At 38.1% G+C, this 18,016-nt stretch overlaps 1 protein-coding gene and 1 long non-coding RNA gene across 4 annotated transcripts; both read left to right on the top strand.

Moving 5' to 3' along the window:
• The first annotated feature begins 3,471 nt into the window (after positions 1–3,471).
• LOC117297741 lies at positions 3,472–6,565 on the top strand. 2 transcript variants are annotated; one of them, XR_004519908.1, is made up of 6 exons: positions 3,472–3,746; positions 3,846–3,926; positions 4,237–4,339; positions 4,749–4,968; positions 5,605–5,697; positions 6,499–6,565. It is a non-coding gene; the product is annotated as an uncharacterized LOC117297741 (long non-coding RNA). The 2 variants fall into 2 exon arrangements; XR_004519909.1 differs by having other exon boundaries at positions 3,472–3,926.
• Positions 6,566–10,899: 4,334 nt separating this feature from the next.
• Positions 10,900–16,400, top strand: LOC117297497 (trimeric intracellular cation channel type 1B.2-like). 2 transcript variants are annotated; one of them, XM_033780572.1, is made up of 6 exons: positions 10,900–11,012; positions 12,284–12,457; positions 13,239–13,395; positions 14,046–14,230; positions 14,684–14,771; positions 15,201–16,400. In XM_033780572.1, exons 2-6 carry the CDS (start codon positions 12,328–12,330, stop codon positions 15,457–15,459), a joined length of 819 nt encoding a protein of 272 aa, XP_033636463.1. In that variant the 5' UTR covers positions 10,900–11,012; positions 12,284–12,327; the 3' UTR covers positions 15,460–16,400. The 2 variants fall into 2 exon arrangements, with proteins under 2 accessions (XP_033636463.1, XP_033636462.1); XM_033780571.1 differs by having other exon boundaries at positions 12,277–12,457.
• Positions 16,401–18,016: the final 1,616 nt, after the last annotated feature.

The following is an 18,016-nucleotide window of genomic DNA, read 5'->3' as shown; positions in this document are numbered from 1 at the left end:
TACGTGCGCACGTGACTTCTTTCTTCTCATTCATGTTCGTCTAAAGGAGTTCTTCGGTAGATTGTTATTAGCTGGGATCCATGGGAGATCAGAGTGGTTCTTACTGAATGGATTTCGCGGGATAAACAAGAAATAAACAAAAAATACATAAATATACAAATTTCGTTTTTCTTTTATTTCTACTACTGGGCCCAATTTCATAGAGCTGCTTTAACAGAAACAGTGGTTAAGCACAATGTTTTGCTTACCAGAACATGGTTACCATTCTAATTACACCACGTATATAATATCATATGCTCATATCTGCTTAGCAGAAATAGTTTGTGCTTAGACCTAATTTTACTAATACCGATTACTTTATGTTGATCAGCAAATGCTGCTTGCGTTGCTTTTATGAAATTAAATTAGTTTTGCGGCCTAATGAAATTGAAAGCTCTTATTTTGGCCAGTGAATACTAAACATGTGGAATTGAATTATCCCCTTTGCCTGTTAAATACTGATTCAACTGAACATTCGTTTACGACGAAGAATGAACCAAGGTTGTTATAATGAATGGGTTTTTATTTAAATTTGTCAGGAAAATCTCTTATAATGGATTATTCAAAACGGGGGTTAACCCAAACCCCGTCAGCGAACAAAATTTGCATAGCCGAGCACTTTCATTCTTCTGAGATATTTTCTCCATTAAAAGGCTTACTGCCTGCCATTGTCTTCTTGTGCATTCTTTGAACTGGGGTTTAACTGTGTAATGCCAGGTGGCAAGACCCCCATTGTTGTGCAAGTAACGAGTTTGACCTATAATGGCGATTGCGGCACGAAAGCAGTACGGCATTCAGTAGACCCTGACAGTCGCAGCCTGGAAAGCACCACGCCCTGCAGCTTCAACGTGGGACTCGCACCTCGCCTTTTTTCTGATGAACTTTTACTATTAAATTTCTCGAAAATTCTCACCATGGCAAAGCGAGTGCATTCAGTAATATTTCGGCAAGAACTTTAGCACTTTTGCTACCATGTGATATTCTTAATTCTGAGTCTTGGACTTGGCTAAAATATGAAGTCAAGAACTATGAACCGTGTGCTGTCTTTGTTTCTCGCTAGCTAGACAAAGCTAGAGAGAGCTATGGCACGACTCGCCGTACACTGCAGTGTGAAACTTCGCTTCCAAAGCCGAACACAAAGCTCCAACGACATCTTGTTGAGGTAAGGATTGGGAAACTACCTTCAAAACTATTTAACGAAATTGCGCGATAAATTACACTCTTAGAGATGGAACTGTAATGGTGGGTTTGTATGTTCTTTTTTTGTTGGGGCTGAACAAAGAAAACTTGACTAGAACGGGATTTGAACCAAAGACCTCTCCGGGAAAACGTGCTCGCGCTCTATTAAATGAGCCATCTAGCCCTAAGTTGCCGGTCTCCCTATTTTGTCTCTTTTGTTTACTTTTTATCACACAAAGAATTGTTTAAAATGAGGGTTTTTCCCGTGGACATCATTACTCTAACTCCCTTTTTTTTCTCTTTTGGGTTGTAAAATGCAAGTGTCCTGTATACTAAATCTTATCCCAGTCAATTTGAGAAATTTAAGATTTTATCATGTTATCTCAAGTGAATTTATGAATTAGTTTGAATTAATATTTTCAGGTAAGAGACGGAGAACGAGCTTGGGCCTTTTCTTGAGCTGCAGGGTAGAGGGAACATCACTGTGCTGATGGCCCCCCATGAGAGATGGGTGTTGCATGTCTAAGGATATGTGGTTAGTGGACGTAACATTGGAGTTCGCCAAAGGACCAAGGTCAGGAAAACTTTGCCGTGTATCCGACTTCCACTTTGTGAAGTTCCCTTGTGCTCTTCACCTCTTTGATAAAAAATACTGGACTTCATGTCCCCTTTTTTAAATCCCTCAAGCAACTGTTTAGTAAACCCATTCTAGAAAATAAATGCAGAGAAACCATTAAAATTCATATCTCATATATATTGTTTTATGATGACAAAACTAAATTGGGATGGACGGAATTTACATAAAACTCGGGCCTTTTGAAATTATTATTGGTCTTAAAAAATAAAATATTTTGTATCTTTAAAAAAAAGAAAAAAAAAAAAAAAGTTAAATCAGATAGAAAACAATCCCGATATTGGATGCATTAGGGTGACACTGCTTGGTTTCGGTAGTTTCTATCTGTAAACCCAAGTCAACCAGTGCACTCCTCTTGCTCCACCCCCCCCCCCCCCCAATCCCCTCAAAAATGTCAGTGGAGGTCGGATAACGCAAGTTGGTATTCAAGATCAAGATCAAGACAAGATGAAGACTGCAAAGAGTAAGAGGAGATCTAACCCGTTCTCTTGCAGAGTCCAACCCCTTTGTATCGCCCCTTCCCCCACCAATGTTCGGCGGTCTTGTTGATGTTGTCCTTGCATGTAGTTTCAAGATGACTTCACTCTGTCTTGGTATTTCTTGAGATGCATATTGGTCGAAGCCATTGATGCTTTTTCATTGGGAGACTGTTCTTACTGGAAATTTCTGTCAGGGTTGGTACTTCAAGTCATCAGTTGGCATGTTTATTTTGAATTGTCATAATTGTATACTTCAAACAGTGTGTAATGTTAATAAAGACAAAGTAAAATATCAAACCAAAACTTTTAAAAATATTAGCAACTTTATTTGAAGAAATAAAGCAAGAGAATAATGATACCCTATAGGTTATCAAAGCAAATTAAGTAGATACTACTCTTTCCCCTATAATCGTCCATTTGATGATCAATGATTGATTTAGGAGTATTAAATATATAATTTTGACATTAGCTAAATTGATATTTACCTATTAACATCAGCATTACATCAATTCTAAATGCAGATAAAGTCCTTGAAAACTTATTGACAATAAGTGGGGGAAAATCATATATAAACTCAATGCTCAAACAGACTACAGGTTAAAAAAAATAAGCAAGGTCAAGTCCCGAAATTCAAATATTTTAGGGCTCGTTAATAAGGAGCTTCCTCAAAATGCTTATTTGTGAGCGCTGTGCGCGAGAGAGAAAAAATGGGGAAAACGATTACAAGACAAGACAGAAAAAGACTGAAGAGGACACAAGATGGCCAACAGGGGTTGAACAGGGCAGTTCATCAGTGAAGCGTGTTGCATTGGTAAGTATGAATGGTAAGATAGTCCAGGCCTAGGGGATTTATAGTTAGTTAGACTAGATATAAGACTAACTCTATCTTCTAACATGTTCCTGAGGCAATAGGTAAAGTATAAGGTAGTGTAGTGCTTAGTCTTGATTCAAGTGTCTTGAAGCAAAACTAACTACTATGCCATCATCAGTAAATGCCGTACTTAGATGTCCCTGATGAGTGACTGGAAGCAAGTGAGGCCGGGTGTTTGCAGCAATGGTTAAGTATAACAGGTTAAGTATCAGGGTAGTGACCGAATAACAATTCCATTCTTCAAAGGGTCTAATAACAAGCATTTTTTTCCCAGCCCATTAACAAGCGTTTTCCCCAGCCTATTAACAAGCGTTTTTTCCCAGCCTATTAACAAGCGTTTTTCCGCCCCCTTTTAACAAGCGTTTTGTTACAGTGACTCTCCCTTTGATGTCCATGAGGTTAAGTGTGAAAGAAAACTAACGATTCCTCCATAGCTTTTGACTTTTAATCTGCACTGTTTTAATACCTGACCATCTTTTTCTTTTTTTTCCAGGTCAGTGGGGTCAATGAGGTCAGATCCTTGCAGCAAAGGTTAAGTGCCCAGGTGAAGTATTGGGTAAAGTATCTGGTAAGTCTCCTCCACAGGTCATAACCTTCCTTCAGCATGGTATTAATGATGTTTTTGTTTGTCTTTTTTCAATAGATTGCGACATGTTGTCACTAAATGTTGTTTCAAGCTTTGCAGAGACGGCTGCTTGGGGACACCGTAGCTGACATTGGTTTGGTAACGTATTGAGGTTATCTCAAGTGGGGGGTAGTGCTTTCTGCTCAACAGCCAGTCTTTTGATGATTGATACCCAAGCTTACTTATTGTATGAACTATAAAGGGGGTAACCCTGTTTCAGCCCAAAAAGTAGGTGGCAATGGCCCCTCGAAAATAGTTGATTTTTAACCCCACACCTTGAAGTGTCTTGCGACTAATTGCATACAAAAAAAAATACAAAAACGTGATGTAAGAGGGTGGAGCTGACTTTGCCTAATTGATAAGACCCTAACATGCTAACCTTTTTGATATTTTTTCTTTCAAATTGCAGATCATGTTTTCTTCTTGAGGATGATGAAGTGTGTGTGCGATGACATCTTCACTGAGCCGATGTGATGCTTACAAGCAGGATTAGTGGTCCTGCAGAAGATTTGGTAATGTATTGGTAGTATCAATTACAAGTTACTGATGGAGAGATTTCCGTATCATTTGATAACAACTCATTTTTGAAATTTGGAGGATTGTGAACAAATCAAAACCTTAGTTTATTGATGACTTCGAAGGAAAAACGAAACATGCGCCAACAAAAACTAGGTTTTTAATCTGTTTAACAAAGCAGAGACAGTTGTTACCAACTGTCGTTGGGATTTCTACAACAGCGAATATGAAGGACCAGCCAACTTGAGAACCAGTTAACTTGCTTTTGAAAAAGAATTTCTTTGTACAATCCCAGCAAACTAAAATCCCTACTAAAACAACAGAAGTTTACTCTTCTTGCAGTTTATCGTAAAGATGTGTAAATTCATTAATAAATTTGTTTGTGTTAACTAAATTTACCCCCAGTGTTGAGCAGTCTCTTGTGGAGTGGTGACTACATCTGGAACTGTTAGAATGAGCAGCGTTGGGAGGACACTGGGAGTTGTGAATGTCAACAACTGGACCTGGTTTGATGAGCATCATTTTGAGGACAGGAGCACAGATTCAACAACAGACGACTTGATGGGCCCAATTTTAAAGAGCTGCTAAGCACAACAAATTTGCTTATCATGACATTTCCTTCTTGGTAAAAACAGGATAACCATTCCATTTGTTGCAATTGCTTACTACTAGTATTCAGCTGTTGCTGGCTAGTCCTGAAAATCACGTTGAAATTTGGTTGGCAATCCTATTTTTATCAAGGAAGAAATTTCATGCTAAGCAAATTTTTGTGCTTATATGCTCTAAGGGGTTAATGTTTCAGCATTTGCACTTTTTAAGGTTTCAAATCGTCAATTTGAAAATTTCCATTAATTTTCAAAGAAGTTGGTGGTGAATAAACTACCTACTAAATTGGACAACAACTAAATCTAAAGATTTCCAGGATTTTGAACAAATTTACCTATTCTTATTTTATCGACAACCTTGAAGGAAAAACTATAAACATGCACCAACAAGACTAGGTTTTTAGTTTGTCAAAAAATCTTTTTAGTAACAGTTGTTACCAATTGAGATTCTACAATAAAAGAAAACATGAACGACCAGCCAACCACCTAGAAAAAGAAAACTTGTGAAGAACAAGTTATCTTTTTGCTTTCACTCAATTGTCTTTGTACAACCCACATTGAAATCCATCCCGAGGAAGAAAAAGTTTGCTCTTCTTGCAGTTTATCATAATGAGGTTTTAAAGAGATTATTTTGTCTGTATATTCTCCCTCATCAGTTGAGCAGTCTCTTGTGCAGTGGTGACTACAACCGGACTTTTTCATGAGCATCGTTTGAGGAAACAGGCGTTATGAGACTGTAATACTGCATGGTAAGTTTAACAAATTCATGTAAAACTTTCATTTGAAGAGAAGGTTGTCCCACAAAATGTGGCAAGGGGTATTGTCATCTATTATTGGTTTGCAAAAGTGTATGAATAAGTGTGGGAAGGAAAAACAAACTGTGCACACAACAAAACAAGTTTTGAACCTGCAATCAAATCTGTTAACTGGATACAACTGTTACCAATTGGGGTTATACAACAAGCATGAACGACCAGCCAACCACGGAGCTAAAACAACTTTAAAAGAACCAGTTAACTTGCTTTTTAAAGGCAGTGGACACTATTGGTAATTACTCAAAATAATTATTAGCATAAAACCTTTCTTGGTGACGAGTATTGGGGAGAGGTTGATGGTATAAAACATTGTGAGAAACGGCTCCCTCTGAAGTGCCATAGTTTTTGAGAAAGAAGTAATTTTCCACAAATTTGATTTCGAGACCTAAGACTAAGAACTTGAGGTCTCGAAATCAAGCATCTGAAAGTACACAACTTCGTGTGACAAGGGTGTTTTTTTTCCTTTCATTATTATCTTGCAACTTCGATGACCGATTGAGCTCAAATTTTCACAGGTTTGTTATTTTATGCATTATATTGAGATACACCAACTGTGGAGGCTAGTCTTTGACAATTACCAATAGTGTCCACTGCCTTTAAAAAAATGTATGTGTACAACATCCAAACAAATTTTTGAAATCCCTCCTAAAAATTTGATTCTTCTTTATTTTAGTTTAATATAAATAAATTATGTGGGAAAAAAAATTAGTTTGTCTGGCTACTATTATCCCTCAGTTGAACTGTCTCTTGTGGAGTGGCACTGATTGAATGAGCATCATTTGAGGATAGCCTACAGGTGCAAGGTAAGTTTAAACAAAATTAAATCAAACTTGTTTTTGAAGAGAAGGCACATCCCCAAAAAGTTGAAAAAAGTAAAACGGATGTTTTAAAGGCAGTGGACACTATTGGTAATTACTCAAAATAATTATTAGCATAAAACCTTTCTTGGTGACAAGTAATAGGGAGAGTTTGGTGGTATAAAACATTGTGAGAAACGGCTCCCTCTGAAGTGCCATAGTTTTCGAGAAAGAAGTTATTTTCCTCGAATTTGATTTCGAGACCTCAGATTTAGAACTTGAGGTCTCGAAATCAACCATCTAAACGCACACAACTTCGTGTGACAAGGGTGTTTTTTTCTCCATATTATCTTGCAACTTCGATGACCGATTGAGCTCAAAATTTCACAGGTTAGTTATTTTATGAATATGTTGAGATACAGCAACTGTGAAGGCTAGTCTTTGATAATTACCAATAGTGTCCACTGCCTTTAAGACACAGAAAGGAAACAAAACTAGATTTTGTGTCTGCATGTGCAAAGAGCTCAGAAACTGATTGGAACTGGATGAGAGTTTTCTTGCACATGCTAGCATTTAGACTTAAACTAGTCATCAGAACAACTGATACATTTATTTTGAGAGTTCATCGTCAATATTAATCTTTGACAGTTTTATATTTTCTACCACAGATTGAGACGATGACCAATTGGGCCTTCACCCACTCTTGAAGCAATTAATTGTTGACCGTGCTACCATCCGAAGAAGGACTGTATCAAGTTTAGCCAGACGTTCTTTACACTGCAAGTTCACAACTGTGACTTCAAGAGGCGAAGAGATGTTGAACTGTGTGCCACCAACTCGAAGGACTGAGTAAAGTTTATATAAGGATGACTCTCCAAGAGTGACGTAGCAATGTTGATGAACTTTGAAACAAACACTTTTGAAGTGTCACAACAACTAAAGATAGACTTTTACAAGTCTAGCCAGTGATACTGAGGCCTAACCAACGCTTTTTGGATTGTGTGCAACCAGCTAACCTGGAAGGACTGCTTGAAGTCTTGAAGATGACTCACCACTAAAAGTTTTTTGGATGAAGTGACGTATAGTGATATTGATGAACTTTAACAATTTGGATTGCCACCAACTAAAGATAGACTTTGTCCCGTCTATAGAAACAGCTTAACAAATGTTCTTTGGACTGTGTACCACAAAAACTGCGTGAACACCAGTAAGATGATCTCCACTGCAAATTCAACTGATGAAGTGACATAATAGTGATGTTGATGAACTTTGCAACAAACTCTTTGGGTTTTCATCAACTAAAGATAAACTTTTAGTCAATGTTAGCAAGATGGTTCCCCACAGGTAAAGGGTGCACCACACTTGATGAGTTCCCCATAGCAACCAATACTAAATGCAAAGTTTTTGAAAATTATTAATGAGGCTCCTAGTGCATGAGCTTATTAGTGTAGTGCACCCCTTGAGGAAAGAACCAATCTCAGGCCGTGTCTGAAGTTATGGCTATGGCTGTTGCTGTTGCTATGGACCATAAGTCACATCCGCAGCCACTAATTTAGACAAGCTCTTTTAATGTTTTATGTTTACTTAATTAGCCATTCTGAGATATAGTGGACACTATATACCGAGACACTATTTGGTTTGGGTAAATTTGTCTGTTAGGATTCAAATCCAAACCAAACAGCGACTCCTACGATGTCCACCATATCTCAAAAAGGCTATCTCATCTTGAAGCATCAACATTCCAATACCATTGCTGTACAATGTAGCGCAGTATACTCACATCAGTTGCATAACTGCCAACATTTACATCTTGCTATCGGGGAGATTTTTCCACAATATCTATGAGGTTATTTTATGAAGATATTCAATGTAACCATGGAAAAGTTTCCATAATGATTTTCAAGTATAATGCCTCCCTTGCAGCAGAATCAGTAAGAGTTGGTAGCTTAACTGTGATTAAAAAAAAACGGCACGCCTGACATGCATGCTTCATAAAATGTAGATACATTATTCTTTGGATATTGATGGTGTCAGGGAAACTAGGATTAAAATTATAACTAAATTTATGGTGCAGCTTTTGTAATGAACAAACAGTCAAACAGTTTACAAAAGTGCTAGCTGTGTATGGCTTTATTTGCAGTTAAATTAACTGTTTTTCATTGTTAAAACCCTGAACTAAAAAGTGAAAAATTATAGTTACAAGTTGATTGCAAGTGAAGATTTTACACAATTTGGGCTCAAGTCCTTCAAGGACATTCCAAAACCATGAGAAAAAAACTCTTAAATAAACTTTGTTAAATATTTTATTTTATTAAGGTAAACATCTGCTGAACAAAATCGTTGGACAAAACTATGGTATTGTGCTAAGTATTTAGAGGTAATGAAATTTATTTTATTTTTTTTAATTCAATTTCGAGGCAAACTTTACACATTGCTCCATAAGTATAATTCAAGACGCGTAGGGAAGATAAAAGTTTACACCCGCGTGCAAAATAGACAGAATGCAAGTTTTAGTGAAATGCGAGAGCAGCACTCTACCTGTTGCGATGTAAACAACTAAGCAACAGTACAGCATGCATTTTGTCTATCTAGCGCTCAAAACAAAACAACTTTAGTAATAGTTTTATTGTAGATCATTATCAATCATTGTAATTATGTTGTAGGCTACACGGTTTAAAGGCAGTGGACACTATTGGTAATTGTCAAAGACTAGCCTTCACAGTTGGTGTAACTCAACATATATGCATAAAATACAAAACCTGTGAAAATTTGAGCTCAATCGGTCATCGAACTTGCGAGATAAAAAATGAAAGAAAAAACACCCTTGTAACACAAAGTTGTGTGCGTTTAGATGGTCGATTTCGAGAACTCAAGTTCTAAATCTGAGGTCTTGCAATCAAATTTTGTGGAAAATTACTTCTTTCTCGAAAACTATGGCACTTCAGAGGGAGCTGTTTCTCACACTGTTTTATACCATCAACCTCTCCCCATTACTCGTCACCAAGAAAGGTATTATGCTAATAATTATTTTGAGTAATTACCAATAGTGTAGTTTATCTATTGAACCAATGTTACTGCGACTGTTACAAAGCCCAGGTCATAATAAGCGGAAGGATTGAAATGGCTGTGGCAATACACAATGGTTTATAAGCTTACAGCCCACCTGCGACTTACTATAGTAATAGTATAAAAAGCACTCTGGGAAACATTTCACTTCGAAAATGCTGTTATGTCAAAATATATCGGTGTTTTTTGCTCGAATATTTTAATCCGAGAAGCGTTACCGCAGTTACGCTTCTTCAATTACATTGGGTAATAATGTTCGGGATTATTCTTTCTGCATGGACATAATTCGCTCCGGATTTTTGCCGGAATCTAAAGAATGCGACCATCTTTTATTGATTATTATTGTTAGTTTTATTGTATAATGCATTTATATCTATGAGATTAAAACAACCGAATGGTTTCAAAAAGTACACCTTGTCCTTATTAAGCATTACTTTTTTACATTAATATTATTCTAAAGTCTTATTGTCTGAAATTTGTTTTTTGCATGTTATGATCATTCCTAAGTAAAATTAAATGCCTCCGATCGTATTTAAGGCACTGGACACTTATTTTTTGTTTATTCAAAGTCTTCTCACTTGGTGTTATGCATTAATATGAACAAAATAACATCCTAGTGAAAATTTTAAGTCAAGTTAAATGGAAGAAAATTTTAAGAAAACGCCCTTGTCGCATAAGTTATGTGCTTTGAGATGCATTGAATTCGAGACCCTCAGCTGAGGCCTCGAATTAAATTCAATAATTACTTCTTTCTCAAAAACTCTGTTACTTAATTCAGAGGGAGCCGTTTCTTACAATGTTTTTATTATTATCAACGGCTCTCCATTGCTCGTTTTCCAAGTAAGTGTTTATGCCTACAGTTACTTTGAGTGTTACCAGTAGTGTCCAGTGCCTTTAAAGAACCTATGGGCTGAGAGAAGTTGAGTCAACAGAGGGCGCTATACTACCACATCAAGTTTCTACACAATCTCTGCGGGCTGTAGCACCCCTTGCTGCACTTGCACTGTCTAAATTATTATAGACTACCCAAGCAAATAATACTAAATGCTAAAGATTCAAATATTCTCAAAACAAATTTAAAATCTCTCAGCCTCTTAAAACCAATCAGACATAATTATTTTTAGACAACTAAACTTTTTCTCCGCACCATCGTTCGTTTGTGCAATGGGTCAATAACCTACCGTCAGGCGCCAGTGACGGTCGTATGCGGTATTTGAAGTTATGTTTTGGGGCTTCAATTTGGTGCCCACCATCCAGTCAGTCCATGGTCAGTCCCCGGCCGGCCAGGTACGATTTTAATGTCAGCTGAGTTTTCAACATTCCACTGCTCGTGCTATTTCGACCTCAAGCTGTTCACAAAAGTTATTTTTGTTTTCTCCATCGCTGGTAAGATGTGTTGTAAATATTAATCTTCGTTTCTTATTATTTTATTGTGATGATGAGTTTGAACCAATGTGATCAGAATTACGTTTTATATCGTTTGTGTGTTACTGTTAGCATTCTTTTCTTACAACAGTAAAGGAAGGGGCGGGGCTATTGCTCTAGCTTTAATGTTTTGTTTTAATGTTTCTTCTTGTATTTTTTTTTTTTTTTGTTTTTTTTTTTTTTAAGAGCAAGTCAGATTACATTTGTTGTGCTTTACTGTTTGTGAAGGACGTTTTATATAGTCAAATAAAGGGGTAAAATTACAAATTTGAACTGATGACACATTTTTTTAATTTTTTTTTTCTGCACAAAAAGTAGCTGAGCTCAGCAACAGATGCTAAGTCAGTAAGTGCTTAGCTAAAAATAGGTCTACACCATACGGTTTCCGGCAAAGAAAATTATGTCATGATGTAACAATGTACCATCACAAGCAAGAGTAGATAACGTTACCCTCAAGCAAGAGAATGATCATGCATGGATTTGGATTGTTAGATCATTACAATTGCATCACTCAGTCAGTCAGACTCAGAGCAGTCAGTAAGGACAGGTCAGAGACAGAACTGACTGCCTACGTACTACTCTCCTAACGAAACCGAAATAGTTCTAGGAGTAACTGCCTACCACCAGCTGGCAAGTTAACTTATTAAAGTAGTGAATACTAACTGCTTAACAGTTTCTGCTTACAGGATACAACTAGCAGTCACAATTGGTTACCTTATTCTGGTAACTTTGTTAAGCCAAAAGCTACTTTTTGTGCTTAAAAAAACAAAAAAAATTGAGGCAAACAGATATACAGATGAAATTTGACCTAGGGGCAGGGGAGCACAGAGGCAGTTGCCTCCATTACTTCTGTGTTGTACAGGCCTGGTATGCAACATGCACGCAAAGTGATCAAGTGATTAGACTGTCAACAGGTCTTACGATCACAAGGTTGTGGGTTCAAAGCCGGCCAAGCTAACCACTGAGTTCACAATGACTAGAATTTGCAACTCATAATGTAACCTGTTATACTCATCGTTAAACCAGTGTAGTAACCATCGTTTGTTATACCTGTTGTTTCTGGTTCACATAGCAAACACTTAACAGGTTTCCTTAGGCTTGCACGCTACAGTAATGAAGTTCACTTTTTACATGTATGAGAGGCATCATTGGTTTCATTATCTGAAAAATATAATAATAATAGCAATATTAATTTACATCCCAATCTTTTGTTTCATCCCTATAGCTTGAAGTAGGTGCAAGTGCGGTCATTGACTGATCTTCATTCTGTTCCAAGATGGCATCTTCATATTACGACACTGTCGTGTCCTACGCAGACTTGTACGACACCATTCCTATGTACCCACTGTTCGAGTTGAGCCACTACATTCTCATGATTCTTGCTGTGAGGAGTGACTTTCGTAACGGTATATTGTCTCAAGATTTGTCAAACTCTTTGAAAGCTTTAAAGCCATCTGAGTACAGCGGAATTCTGCGCTTAATGGCACCCCGTAAAACACACAGTTCTAAGGGATGTAAGCGCAGAATTACGCAGTGAGAAGACCCATAAAACTGGGCTCAGGTTTTTGTTTAAGAAATCACACCAAGGGTAAGCAGTAGTTTACCATTCAAGAAAAAACAATGGCGATCAAGTTAGCTTTGTGATATCTTGATCCTGGTACGAATCCCGCCTTGAACACCTGTACCTTGCATGTCGATCCGGTTTACAGTCCCTATATTTAATCATGTGACTTTATTGAGCTGCACGCATACCCCCTCTTCCTTACCATACGCAACTTTAGACCACTGCACTTTTCCCCCCTCTTCCTTATCAGACCGGCTTTAGTCCACTGCAATCATACCCCCTCTTAAAATATTGCAGTGGACTCCTTAGACCACGTGCTGCAACTCATACAAATTGTGCCAAGGTAGCCAGGGATCGCCTTAAAGCGGATGCAACTTTTTTATTTCAAACATCAAGTTTTTACTCACTTGATACCTCACTTGGCAAATAGTGATTTATGCGTGATCTGCAAGTCGGGAAAAAAACATTCTACATGTACTATTGCACTGTCAGACTGGATTTGACCTTTTCAACTAGGACCGTCAGTGTTTCTTTTCATTTTACCCCCATGCAAGGCTTTGAACTCTTCTTGCTCTTCTCATTCCTTTACTTTCTCTCCCTCTCTCTCTCTTTACCTGGCGTAGGTTCTAAGCATCTAGCCCAGACCAACCCCCTGGTGTGCTGGTTCTGTAGTATGCTAAGTAGCTTTGCAGGAACATTCATGGCCAACTTTCTACTTGGTCAGCCAATACTGGCTCCGTTTAGTAATCAGTTCAACATTGGATTGGCAACGGCTGTGTGGTAAGCCCTCATCCCTTCTTCATTCCCTCTTGAGCCCGGTTCATACTTCCTGAGAATGCGAAGTGAGTTTTGACTTCACATGGCTGTTTTTGCAGCCAATGTTTCGCAGGTTCAACTGTTACAAATTATTCATTTGTGACGTCTTAATTCGTATCACATTCGCAGGAAGTATGAACCAAGCTTTGCCCCTCCCCACCCTTGAGCCGCCCCCTACTATCGCAAGTTTTCATTCCATAGTAGTTTTGTTGCCCCGCCCTTACATTTACTCATGAACCACAGGCCCATGGCCAGTAGTTTTGGTGTCGGGCCAATAAACTAATGACTGGACGAGCCTGGACTGTACCGGCTTCAAGTTAGTTTGTATGAGATGAAAATTCTTTCTAAGACAAAAATTTCTTCTTTGAGAACTACATGAAAGAGACTTAAGTCAAACGAAGACTAAGAAATGTCAAATGTAGGACACATGGCTGGGAAACTGTTTCCAGAATTTTTTTTAAAAATTAGAACTCTTTTTATAAAGCACCTAATTGCCAAAGGAAACAAGGTGCTGAAGAAAAAAGGAAAACAAGAAACTTCAAAGACGCTGTTGACCAAGAAAACCAAAATCTTTCTGTGTTCCACAAATTCAGACCATGTTTTTCTCCTTCCAGGTACCTCATCTTCTACTGCCCGGGAGACATCTTCTTCACTATTGTGTCTTCGTTTCCCGCCCAGCTTGTCTTCATCCCGCTCAAGGAAGTACTACGTATGAGAAAGATTGCAGCAGGTGTGGCGCAGGCCGCTATCGTGTACCCAAGTAGCTTCTTGGTCATGCTGATCATTGGCACAGTCAAAGGTGAGAATGTTTGAGCTTAGTTGATGGAAGGAAATGAGTATGGTTGTGGTATTGGGATGGGGTAGCAGATAGCAGATTGGAAGGGGGAAGGAGATTAGAAGAGAGAGGGAGAAAGAACAATAAACTTTTGCCTTGTGGTATGAATTTCCATCTTTGTTTTGCTTATCGTTGGCAATGGTGGGAATGCTGGAGCTAGCTAAATTATAGGGGAAATATGTAAAACGGATTGGTATAGTTGTAGGTATCAATTTTCCAAAAGGATTAGTAATGTGTGATGCCATTATGATGCCATTTGTGAGTTAGATGTTCATAATATTTGGTGCAATGATTTGCTCAGTCCCACGTTACTGCTCTCACGTACTATAGAGGTTGTTGCTACCTCCAACCCACTTTCATTTCTCTTGGTTCAACGAAATGTCTCATTGACTTTTTGCACATTCAAAACCTTGATAGGAACTGGCAGTTTGCAAATGAGGAACATTGAGAGGTTGCTACGGGGATCCACCGGCCCTTCATCCAATCAGCTGACAACACCATCCATGTAAGTAACAAATAACAAACCGCGGCTTCTTATATAGCACGCATATCTGTCACTCAGTGACGCTCATGGTGCTTTAACATAAAGCCTGCAAGTTATGTGGGACTACGTTTTAATTGTGAGATCTACTCCTTATACATAGCACCATGTAATGGTTTACAAGGTGCCGTGGCGCAATATGCAGCCAAACATACCAGGATCACCGGGACGAACCCCTTCTTTTTTTCAATAAGTGCACTGGTTTTTTTTACATGTGTAACACAACACACAGGACCAACGTCTTTACGTCAGAACAAGTGTCACGACTGGGACTCGAACCCAAACTCTGCTGATCAGAAACACCAGAGTTTGAATTTGTTGCTCTTAACCACTCAGCAACAACACTTTCACAATATTAAGTATTTTATTTGTTTTTTTCTTTTTCTTTACCAGCACCATGAAGGCTGCGATCATTATCAGCCTTCTGATGGTTCTACAGCGCTACGCCATCTTGCCCATCCCACTCGTCTTATTACAACTCTGCTGCATGATGGTCCTCACCACCGTCAAGCTTTCAATGCTGTTTGGCATGCGGGATCCGTTCGAGCCAGTAGAGGGCGTGCTCCGTCCAGTCCTGTTCGGTAAGAAACCCAAGGAGTCTGGAGCTGCGAAGAAGGCCAAAGAAACCGAGAATAAGAACAAGAAAGAGTGAGTCCGGTCAGAGGTCATCTGGAAAGTCAGGGGGAGGATATCTTGCAAAAAAGACGGGTTGGCCTTTAAGGTGTCGTACTTTTTACACAAGGTAACATAATCAAAATGAGGCTGGGTGTGGAAATAGGATGGATATTGTATTCAGCAGAAACTTTCTCAGGGGACTATATATTGTATCATTATTGACAATTTGGCCTTTAAATCTGTATTAAGTTGACAAAACAAGGACTAGAAATCAAAAAAGGGGTATGTCTACAACTCAGTACTAACTCAATATTTGTTTTTTCAAATTTCCACAAAGTGATGTATGTGTTTAGGAACTTATTCCTAATTAAAACATAGGCATTGTAGTACTACAAACACATAGACAGTTCTGTACAAACACTCTGCTAGAGTCAAACGTCACACCAATGTTTAGTTTAACTAAAAAAGGGTGGTTGCAAACTAACTTTAAAGATAACCATTAACAATCAGCCAAAACATTTTGTGTTTTTCTTTTTATTGTACTATTATAATATTAGTTGGTTTGTTTTAAAATCAATTTTGTGAGGGTTACATTGTTTGTTGCCTGTCAATTTGCCAAGTTTCCATCAAGGCTGTCAAGCATAACCAACCCGCTTATAAAACGCTCAGAATACTTGTTAAACAATTGTTTATGAAAGATTGTCTATCACCACAGGGCCGAACAGCCACTACCTCAAATATAGGGCTACACTTTGCTGACATTCAAGAGAACTGCCACCAGGGGCAGGTTGCCACCTACTCCTGGGGCTAAAACATTATTACCCCTGGGTAATCATCCACTAGGAGCATGCATGGCTGGAAGAGCAGAATGCACTACCTTCCAAACTTTTTACAGAGCAGTTATGGCCGTCGATTTCACAAAACCTCTTCCTAACTTAAGACTAGCTTTAGGACTTAGGACGAGTCCCAACCCTCCACTGTAGCATGCCGACCTTAAGATTAATCCTAAGTCAGGACGAGTTACTTGTCCTAACTTGAGATAAGACGAGTCCTAACTGTTTGTGAAATTGACCCCTGCTCAAGAGCATGAGTGTCATGACCGAGATTCAAACCCACACTCTGCTGCTGACAACACCAGGGCCCCCAATTTCAATAGAGCTGCTTGTGCAGACAATAGACAAATAGTGTTTTGCTAAGTAAACAAATAAAAAGAATACCAGTCACAGATTCTATATGTGACATGTTATTTTGGCCAGTAACCTTATTCTGGTAAGCATCATTTTGTTTCGCTTAGCCATTTTGCTTAGCTATGAAATTGGGCCCAGAGCTTGGGTCTGGATAGAGCACTGCCACTCCTACAAGCCAGGGGGATTTAAAATGGGTTATTTAGTAACGATATTATGACATTCTTTATGTATAGCCTTAATTATAAGTGATAGTGGCTAGTCGAATGAGTTTTTTTTGCCAAATTTATTGTTGTAAAAATTTGTGTTTGTCATACACCGATGTGCTTTAAGCAAGTTCAAATTCAATTAATATCCCCTTGCAATTTCTGTAGTGCCAAATGACAAAACTTCAGTTTTTGTTTTCTGAAGAAGATCAGATTGTTTTTGATCGAAATGTTGCTTCGATTTTGAAAGCCATATCATAAAGCAATTATTTCCATGGAGTAATGCCACAAATCAGACTAAATTAAACCTTGATGAAATGATTCGGTATGCCTCATGCCAAAGAAAATAAAAAAAAAAATTGGTGAAATTTTTACTGGAATACCTAACAAAGTCATCTGGCCTGATACTTCACAGAGGCATCAGACGCAATGGCCTCCGTTGGCCCTGGTCATTGCCTTGGTGCCCCTTGAAATGGTTTCTTTACCAAAGAGAAAATGCCTCAGTGCCCTTGCCTTTTCAAGAATGAAGCATCAAGCCTGAAATAATGCTGATAATTGTGTTATTATCAGGAGTTATTACAAATAAATACAATTTTTTGTTAAACTATCATTTTTAATAATCTGAAATGCTGCCAATTGGTTTTTGTTTTGTTTTTAAGTCTTGCATGGCACACTTACAAAGCAAACCAAGGAAGAAGGTCATTAGTAAGGACACATTGCCTGGGATCGGACGATTTGTTGTCCTCTAAGAAAATGTTTGAAATCGTTTGTTGTAAAATGAATGGTTTGAAAAATACCTAGAAGTAGATTACAATGATCCACACAAATATGCCTCTAAATTGTGTGGTTTTCGTTTTACTTTGTGAATTAACACGGTTCGTCATTTTGTAGAACCATGTTTTTGACTCCACAACAGAGCGGGGTGGTGCTAATAATTGGACAGATAAAGTTATTACACAAGGCCGAGTTGGACATGGCAAGCAAACTCAACGTGCAACTCGACGCAAAATGCAGTGTTGAAATAGCTATACATTTTGCGTTTTTTTGTATAAATGATACAGACAGTGTTGTTGCCATGGATTGACAAATCAGAATCGTTGATTCAAGTTTGTTTGAAGAATAGCTTATTTACATATAACTCAAATTTAAAATTATATATACAGGAATTCAATGATGTGAATTTAAAAATAATTGTGTTCAATAG

This window comes from Asterias rubens, chromosome 12 (genome assembly GCF_902459465.1).
Source record: "Asterias rubens chromosome 12, eAstRub1.3, whole genome shotgun sequence".
Lineage (NCBI taxonomy): Eukaryota > Metazoa > Echinodermata > Asteroidea > Forcipulatida > Asteriidae > Asterias > Asterias rubens.
The sequence above is the reverse complement of the archived record's forward strand: the minus strand, read 5'-3'. Positions and strand labels throughout refer to the sequence as shown.